The following is a 9,071-nucleotide window of genomic DNA, read 5'->3' on the forward strand; positions in this document are numbered from 1 at the left end:
CATGACTTTTCCACCTGCCTCCATATAGCCGAAACACTGCGCGATGCTTAGAACATGTGAGTAGTCCACTTGCTCAGTGCGCTATGTAAAATATTTTCGATTTGTAGTTTTTGGTGGGTAACGTTCCAGTATTTAAAGTAGTTTCATGCCCACTAACAACACAGTGCAAAATCTTTCTATATTCTGAAAAAATACCATCAAATTCTAACTACACTTGCAAAAGTCGCTATCATACTTATTTATAAGCTTTCAAAGGTCTCCATCTTCTGATGCACTTAGAAAACTGCTTTAGGTGGTATAGACTGTTAATGTTATGTTATGTAATGTTATTAGGCTCTTATTTATCCAAATTTTTTTGCGTAGCCTTTTTTTAATTTATGTCATACTATTATAAAATCACATAACACTGTTTGTAAGTGGACTACTCATGTTGAGTTTTTTGATTAAAATTTAAAAAATAATAATTTTCCGTCCCTGTAATTTACATAATAAATACGTACCATCCATTTCATTTTCAATATCGTCCAAACGATTGAGTACAAAATTTTGCTGTATCTTAATATGTTCCATTAATCTATGCTGGCATTCTACTGGATCTATAGGCGCCTCGGGCTGTGGTATATTGGGAATAGGGTGAGATGGTGTGGTGGGCTCCGATTTTATTTTCTTTGTAGGCGATGTAGACGGCGTCGTCTTCTGTCTCGAATCAATAACCTTTATATCAATATCCATTTTAATTTCTTGCTCCGATTTTAGATTTGATTTGACATGTTGTAAAGCCAAGTCTTCCTCCCACTTTTTAGCCCACAAGTATAGTTTTGGATGACAACGATTATTGGCAATGTTCATTTTGACACGTAACGAGTGCATGAACCGTTTAAGTTCAACTAAATTACCAGTGAGAACGTGTGATTTTTGTAGAAATTCGAAACGTTTCGGCAGACTGGGGTTCGCAATGTGATAGTTCGCCACTGGTAATTTGCCATCGTACAGCCAATCTTGATCGTGCTTAAAACGCATTGCCTCCCGACCGCGTTGTGGATTACGGCAAATGTAGCATACATACTTCTCTGGAACATCAACTTCTTTATCGATGCCATTGCAAATGCCATGCTGCCAGCACAAGCATAGTTCACATTGAATCATAAGTCCGTCCTCCTCGCCATAAGAACAGAGACAATTAATTATTTCCTCTTGCCGCATACTTACAATTTTTATTATTTCGCCATTCTCTTTAATGTACTGAGGCTGATTCGCGTTTGGGCCGCCCAGATTCTCAGCTTCATTAGATCCCGGACCCAATAGAGGTGGAAACGACGATGAACCAGAATCGGCAGTTACAGGGGAGTCCAAACTGCTCACTGGCGTTACTGGAGCGCCAGATGATTTGCGTTTCTTTCCAACTTCGATAATTTTCGCATCAGGGGTGGCATTAAACGAATGTCGTGTTTCTTCGAAATCGGACACCCCGAAGCTACTATCGGCCGTTACCATTGGTAGGATAGATGCCCCTGATGTTGCCTGTGCAGCTGTTAAGTAACGGCGAGTTGTACGCTGTCGATTACTTTTACGTGCGCCAAGAGCTCGCTTGCTTGGTGAACTGCGTGAACGTTTAGTTGGTATAGCCGATATATCAGCTAAATTCTCGTCTATGGATGAGACAGTGGTTATGGACACATCCATCATTGTGCTGTTTTGACTATTTTGAGTAGAACTATTAAGAGAAGTATCATTGAAGCCAACAGATATTTGTGAGGTTTCTGTATCTGCATTTGCTTCGATTTTGATATCAGCTTCACATTTAACTTCCGTAGCAGCCAATACTGCTTGCGGCCCACTGCTTGACATTGCCGCAAGTATACCAGCGCTGCGACGATGTGCGCGAGTTTGTAATAGATCCTGCTGATGAAGTTTTGCAAAGAATTGCTGATTTGGAATTTGGTTCCGAGGAGCGGGCTCGTGTTGATCCGGCTTGGTATGTGTACGCTTTTCTGCTAGTTCAAGCATTTTTGGGCAAGATCCTAAAAGTCTGAAGGGATATGTAATAATAAGTATGTAACAGACGATTGAAATATGCGGCCTATTCTCCAATTTCATGTGAATAAATTGTTTACAAGAATTTATCGGCAAAGCAAAACCAAAAAAGGAAATTTTTTTTGTTTAACCTTACAATTTTTGGGAATATTTGCNTATGTAACAGACGATTGAAATATGCGGCCTATTCTCCAATTTCATGTGAAAAAATTGTTTACAAGAATTTATCGGCAAAACAAAACCAAAAAAGGAATTTTTTTTGTTTAACCTTACAATTTTTGGGAATATTTGTTCACATGGAATTCCAGATAAGGTAAATAATTTTTACATACTTTATTAAATCTTGATGATAGTGCTTTACGTGAATTTGTAAATGGTCTTCCTTTCTGAAGTTCTTCAAGCAACCCACTTGTGGACATCGAAAGAGGTTATCGATTATTTGCACCTTTAGTCCACCGATGTACGCTAATGTAAGAACAAATTAGTTAAATTCGCAAGATGTATTATTAATATGAATGATGTTCTCCCTACCATATCCATCTTCTACAGGTAAACTGGGATCTACTGAGCGAGAAGAGACGGTGTCTGCATAATCGGGATTCCCCGCAATTTCAGTTGTAGTAGCTTTTGACGTAATTCCTGACGTGGGGGTCATTAATTCGGCTGGCGGTATTGGTGTGGCTACTGGTGTCTCAATGTACTGTGAAGAACTGACTGCAAGTGCAGTTTTCGCTGCTTTTACACTAGCCGCATCCATTGCAGCAATTGTAATGTCGAGTGGTTTCGGTTTTGGAGCCTGTTGAGGTGTATAATCAGGAGTGTACACATATGCGTTTATATCTTTAGCACGGCGACGGTGGATGCTAAAATCATAAATATCTGGATTGTATACCTGACCTTGTTCTTCGAGAAACATTTTCAAATCAGATTTTGATCGAAAACGCTTTCCCCCTGGTGTAACTAATATAACATCCCATTTTCCTAATACATTGGACCGTTGGTACATGTGTTTTACCCATCCCGGTGGTAAACGCCAATCTTCTACAATAACTGTAGGTTTTCTGTGCTCGCCAACAATGAGGAAACCTTCTTGACCAATTGGTTGATCATTGACCCAATGGCATGTCCATTCGCCATCACGTGGAATTTCCGGTAAATTTAAAGAATCTAAAATTGAAACTGTTTATAAAATATAACTATAAATGTGTTTCATTATATTTACTTAAGTCTAATTTTGACAAATCAAGCAAGGGCCAATCCTTCCGAGAGCCCGACGGAGTTCGTTTTTTGGCACTAGATGTTGTAGTTGCTAATGGTAAAGGAGATTCAACTTTTGTGGTCTTTAAAGGTGATAATTCTTGCAAAGTTGTGGATAGAATCTGAGGAGTACTGGGTATGGAAAGAGTCGGAGAGGAAATTGGGACGTGCGACTCTGGATCTAACGGTAATACTTTAGTCATATGTACAGCACGCACATTTTTCACATAGCCGTCATCAAAAAGGACTTCGTACAAGTCGTTTCCCAGAATTTTCTTTATTGTACCTGGAAACTTTCTTGGGCCCGACCAGCGCGCCATACATTTCTCTTCTAAATCAAATATTGGAATTGGTTTTGTTGAAACTTTCTGGCGCAAGCGTGTTGAGTTCATCGGTATCCATTCTTCTGTACCCACAACTACAGATTTCATTTTACCAGCACGCTCGAATTTTATTAATACTTCGCGGTCATCGTTGTCCACTTCAACAACGCGTGCTGAATGCCAAACTCCATCAAAATCTTGTGCTTCAAGCCTTGTCCCAGGATTAAAGGATGTCACAGCTTCGAATTTCACGGCGGCAGGAGATACTACAACTGGCGTTGATACCGGCGATGTTGTCTCAATCTCATCTTTAATTACTACCGACGAACTTGCTTTAGCTGCATTGCGCTCTGCTGTCTCAGCCATTATCTGTGCAACTTTTGCTTCTACTGTTGCCTTGGTAGCATCTTCATTGGTTTGGTTTGACATGTTCGTTGTAGACAAACTAGCATTGTTTAAATCTTCTAAATCCGATTCTACTTGAGCAGGATCTACTTTGCCCCACGGAAATACAGTAGGAAAGACGCGTTGTTTTAGTAAATACTTTCCGCTGCGTTGCGGCTGGAAATCTACACGCCGAAAATGCCTTGAACACACAAGAACACTCTTTGTTATTTGCCGATCATTGTTAAGACGGGTATTGCGTAGCCAAATTGCGCGTATACTTGTATCTAGTGGGAAAGAATGATAGGTGACTCCATGATGTTCCGGTAACCGAGAAGTGGAACTGCAACCCGCAATACAACAGCGGCGCCCCATATTTATATCCAAATTTATTGTTTTGTATAAGCTTTGTAGAAGTTATAAAACTTTAATAACTAGAAAATGGGCCGATAATGACCCCACTGTCACTGATGAAATCCTTCCAAACGCCTATTAACTCCTGCTTGAACAGACCTTAAAAAGTGACTATACGAAATTTCCCTAGATTGATATTTAGGAAATTTTTTACCGTTTTAATTTTAGGCGGATCAAATTATAAAATTATTGAATCGTTTTTATTGAAAGTAAAATTTCGGAAATAAAACCGAAATGTTGAGGTTACAAAAATTTCACAAACTTCTTCGAAGATAAGCCATTAATTCGTTATCGACTTTTATAGTTAATATCTAAGGCGGCCCTTACACGACCAAAAAAATTGCTTACGATTTGTTCACGTGTTCAGTGGTGAAAAATTTAGAGCTGGACAGGTACATGAATGCAATTCCATTCTCAAAACGCCATCATACCCAAAAACATTTAGGGCCGCTTGTTCAATGTCTGATTAGCACAAATCGCAGGTAGAAGCTCCGGTTAGATACAACGACTGCTTTATCGATCACGTGATATACGCATGATGTCGAAATTGTCGATAATGACAAGTAGTGATAACCAGACATTGAACAACCGGCCCTTAGTGCCCGTTGTTCAAAGTCTGATTAGCACAAATCGGAGGTAGAAGCTCCGGTTAAGCACAACTACTGCTTTATCGATCACATGTTCCATGCATGATGTCCAAATCGTCGATAGTGTAGTGGTAGTGATAACCAGATATTGAAGAACCGGCCCATAGGACCGGTTGTTCAATGTCTGATTAGCACAAACCGGAGGTAGAAGCTCCGGTTAAGTACAACGACTGCTTTATCGATCACATGTTAAATGCATGATGTCGCAATCGTCGATAGTGTAGTGGTCATGCTTAAGGCTGATTCACATACAACTTTCTTCGCTTTGCTTGATAGTTCTTTGCTTTGACATATAAGATCGATGTAGGCATATGCATGAGTATGCTCACATAAAAACCGTTTGAAGCAAAGCAAAGCAAAACGAAGCAAAATCTTGGGCAACTCTCAAATTTTGCCCGCTTTGGCAATCAGCTGTCTACATTTATCTTTTCTTTTAGCAACGAAAACATATTTTCGATGTCGGTCAGAACATGGTATTAGTGAGGTGGTTAGGTTCGATTTGAGATGGTTAACTTTTTGGTGGGGACATGGTATTAAAATGTTTAACGCAGAGCAAGGCATATCGCTGCAGTTCTGCTCCACAGCTGTTTTCGCGACACTCCTTACGTTAAAAAATTAGTGGTATATGCTTATATTTAACACCACATAAAAAAAACGCCTCAGGTGTTGCAGTTTTAACACATACGCTAAGGGCCGCTTGTTCAATATCTGGTTATCACTACTTGCCGGTTAAACATCATTATCGACGTTTTCGACATCATGCATATAACATGTGATCGATAAAGCAGTCGTTGTATTTTACCGGAGCTTCTACCGCCGATTAGTGCTAATCAGANCCCACAGCTGTTTTCGCGACGCTCCTTACGCGAAGGACATTGAATCACGTTAAAAAATTAGTGGTATATGCTTATATTTAACACCACATAAAAAAAACGCCTCAGGTGTTGCAGTTTTAACACATACGCTAAGGGCCGCTTGTTCAATATCTGGTTATCACTACTTGCCGGTTAAACATCATTATCGACGTTTTCGACATCATGCATATAACATGTGATCGATAAAGCAGTCGTTGTATTTTACCGGAGCTTCTACCGCCGATTAGTGCTAATCAGACATTGGACAACAGCCCTAAGTATAACCCGCACAACACTATAAAAATTCAAATGTTAATTAAAATTAGTTATTAACAAACATTAAAAAAAAACAACGATATGACATTCAAAGCGTAACGAAATATAGGATTTAAAAGAAAAACAGGTTGAAGTTTTAAACTACGTTCACATTACCAACATAAAATACTTAGTTTCGTTTAAAATACCTCACTAAATTAAGTGCGTTCATACACGCGATTCTTTATTTGTCTTGACAGCTTTGTAGCAACCCTGTGTTATTGTTTATTGAACCAAAAGAGATCGCGAATGTGAGTAATTGCGTATATTTATATATTCTGAGTTGTTTGTGGTAATTTTTTAGATTTTAGATGAGTGATCAAAAGAGAAAGCTTCTGGAAATATTTTACAAACTACCACGCGCGATTATTAAAAACAAATACGTCCAAACACAATGACATATCAGTTATGGGACAATACTTTTTTCGATTATTATCGATAAAATTAGAGCCGACACTGATTTGTTCGTGATTTGGTTCTTGGTTTAAGATAAACTACGTACTTTCAACTTAATTTACTGAGAGACTTTACAAGGCGAAATTACTTAGTTTGTACTTAATTTATGCGTAAATTAAGATTGGCCTCTAAATTACGCCATTGGGAACATAGTTTAAGGGCCGTTTGCACCATGTCTAGTTAATTCTAACTCCCAGTTAAACATCTTTATCGACGTTATCGACACCCATCATATAACATGTGATCGATAAAGCAGTTAACGTGCTTAACTGAAGGATGTACCTCCAGTTAGCGTTAACTAGACATGGTGCAAACGGCCCTAAAGGTTTGGTTCTCATGAGAGCAACGTCATTTTGTCTTCTACCTGTGTTTATGTGCCTTGGAAATGACGTGCGTAAAAAGCCAACTCAATTTACAATTTTAGGGCCAGTTGTTCAATGTCTGGTTATCACTACCACTACACTATCGANTTGGCAACATAGTTTAAGGGCCGTTTGCACCATGTCTAGTTAATTCTAACTCCCAGTTAAACATCTTTATCGACGTTATCGACACCCATCATATAACATGTGATCGATAAAGCAGTTAACGTGCTTAACTGAAGGATGTACCTCCAGTTAGCGTTAACTAGACATGGTGCAAATGGCCCTTAGGATGTAGATAAAAATAAAATCATATCACTTCATTGATTTACATACACAGTAAAAAACAGAAAAAAACTTAAATAATAAAGCCTTCTTTTTCAGAAAGCATTCTGGCACTACAGTTATAAAAAAAAAATCCAATATAAAATAAAAACAAATCTCATAAAAAAATTGTCAAGTCCCACTTATTTTAAGAATTAAGGTGCCTGTTGACGTTATTTAACTCAATATTTAAAAGTTCCCTTTTTAATCTTAATTTTTCTATAGCAGCCTTTTCCATCACAGCGTTATGTCTTTTAATCTCTTCAAGAGTATTCTGAAGAATTTCAGTATTTTTCTTTTTTTGGTCGCCTGGCCTCTCTACCGATCTATTAAGTCTTTTTAAATGGTCCCTCATGTGTTGAAAATATTCCTGTTGGTTCTCAACACTCTCAGACACTTTTTCGTATAGTCTTTCTTGAACCCCTATTTGCTTCTCTAATAAATCGAATTGCTCGGGTCTCTTTTTTCTTCTTTGGTTAGAAATATTTTGGTCATTCTCAATATTTACGTCTTCATGAGCTTCAATACCATCGTAATCTCTCCGAGTAGGTGGAGAAGTGTCCTCAGATATTCTCTCCTGCGGTACATCTCTCGTAGCAGAAGCTCTCATCTGTGGAACATTTCTCGATGTAGATGGAGCTGCGTCATCATAATTTATCCCCTGTGGCACTCCAAACTGTTTGGAGCTTCTAATACCACCAACGCAATCATTCAGACACACAAGGGTAGCAACTTCTTCCCTAGATGTTAAGGGAATTTCACTATTTTCTCCTCCACCAGTCGCATGTAGCTCTCTGTTGTTATGCGCGAGCTTCTTCTTTATCGCCGACTTATAGTCCGACCAAACCTGTGGTTCAAACTTAGTAAATAATATATTTTAGCTTTTCAACATTTCGCAAAACTTTTTCCATTCGGCAATGGTTTTTGATGGCGGTCCAATCGAATTCAACTCCTCTCACACACTTTCCCAAAATCTTTCTACCAAATCAGGTGCATTTTTAGTAAATTTTTTGCTATGTCCGGATGCTCCTTCATTTAAGAAACTAAACATTTAAATTGCTCCCTGGTCATTGTACGCTTCTTAAAACACATAAGATGGTGTATTTTTTACAATATTACAATATTAAAGGGAAAATAATTGTGGTTTTTCTTACATTTCATTGCTATCCATCTTATCGTTTTTAGTATCCGCAGCACAACGGCGCGTGAATGAAAGATAGAGAAATTGGACGAATCACGGATCGGACGCGTTTTCAATGATGCCACTTTTTTATTTCATTCGCAAACTGCATTAACCTCGTTTGACTCATCCGCAAACTGCATTATCGATCGCTTTCGATAATACCAAAATCTGTCAAAAGTGAGTAAAACTCCCTCCACAACCATCTGTCGGATACCATAATAGGCATGAATACTTCGATAAATAATGATTTAATATTTATTTCAGTCTATTGCAGCGTTTTTGCTGCATTTAAAATGCAACATTTAGCACTTTCGAACATATGTTTTCGAAGAGCGTTCATGCTACCGCATTTAGCAAATGTACATTTACGCGAGTTCGAAATCGTATGCTTTTGACAAACAGCCGTGTTCCAGTCGCTTATTCAGATCCGTCACTTTCCCCCGATTTGGCATTTTATACAATTGAATAGTTTTGGATAAGAAAAACCTTTTTAAAATACGAATTAATTATATCGGAAT

The 9,071-nt window shown here is 38.4% G+C and overlaps 2 protein-coding genes across 3 annotated transcripts; both read right to left on the minus strand.

Annotated features, from left to right (window-relative positions):
* Positions 1–369: 369 nt before the first annotated feature.
* MBD-R2 (PHD finger protein MBD-R2) lies at positions 370–4,709 on the minus strand. The gene is made up of 4 exons (XM_017627626.1): positions 3,257–4,709; positions 2,566–3,201; positions 2,367–2,499; positions 370–2,029 (listed from the first exon to the last, which is right to left on the minus strand). The coding sequence occupies exons 1-4, from the start codon at positions 4,371–4,373 to the stop codon at positions 451–453; spliced, it is 3,465 nt and encodes a 1,154-aa protein (XP_017483115.1). The 5' UTR covers positions 4,374–4,709; the 3' UTR covers positions 370–450.
* A 2,632-nt stretch (positions 4,710–7,341) lies between these two features.
* On the minus strand, positions 7,342–8,595 carry LOC108371995 (uncharacterized). 2 transcript variants are annotated; one of them, XM_017627624.1, is made up of 3 exons: positions 8,525–8,595; positions 8,273–8,450; positions 7,342–8,217 (listed from the first exon to the last, which is right to left on the minus strand). In XM_017627624.1, exons 2-3 carry the CDS (start codon positions 8,279–8,281, stop codon positions 7,519–7,521), a joined length of 708 nt encoding a protein of 235 aa, XP_017483113.1. In that variant the 5' UTR covers positions 8,282–8,450; positions 8,525–8,595; the 3' UTR covers positions 7,342–7,518. The 2 variants fall into 2 exon arrangements, with proteins under 2 accessions (XP_017483113.1, XP_017483114.1); XM_017627625.1 differs by having other exon boundaries at positions 8,273–8,447; positions 8,525–8,586.
* Positions 8,596–9,071: the final 476 nt, after the last annotated feature.

Source organism: Rhagoletis zephyria, unplaced genomic scaffold (genome assembly GCF_001687245.7).
Source record: "Rhagoletis zephyria isolate East Lansing unplaced genomic scaffold, Rhagoletis_zephyria_1.1 Rzeph_scaffold_05354, whole genome shotgun sequence".
Classification (NCBI taxonomy): domain Eukaryota; kingdom Metazoa; phylum Arthropoda; class Insecta; order Diptera; family Tephritidae; genus Rhagoletis; species Rhagoletis zephyria.

Bases quoted from the DNA above. Each gene is read 5' to 3' on its own strand.
- MBD-R2 (XM_017627626.1), bottom strand. From the start codon at position 4,373: ATGGGGCGCCGCTGTTGTATTGCGGGTTGCAGTTCCACTTCTCGGTTA. The intron at 3,202-3,256 runs GTAAATATAATG...TTTCAATTTTAG, and splicing joins TTTGTCAAAATTAGACTTAA to ATTCTTTAAATTTACCGGAA. The intron at 2,030-2,366 runs GTATGTAAAAAT...ATATCCCTTCAG, and splicing joins TATCATCAAGATTTAATAAA to ACTTTTAGGATCTTGCCCAA.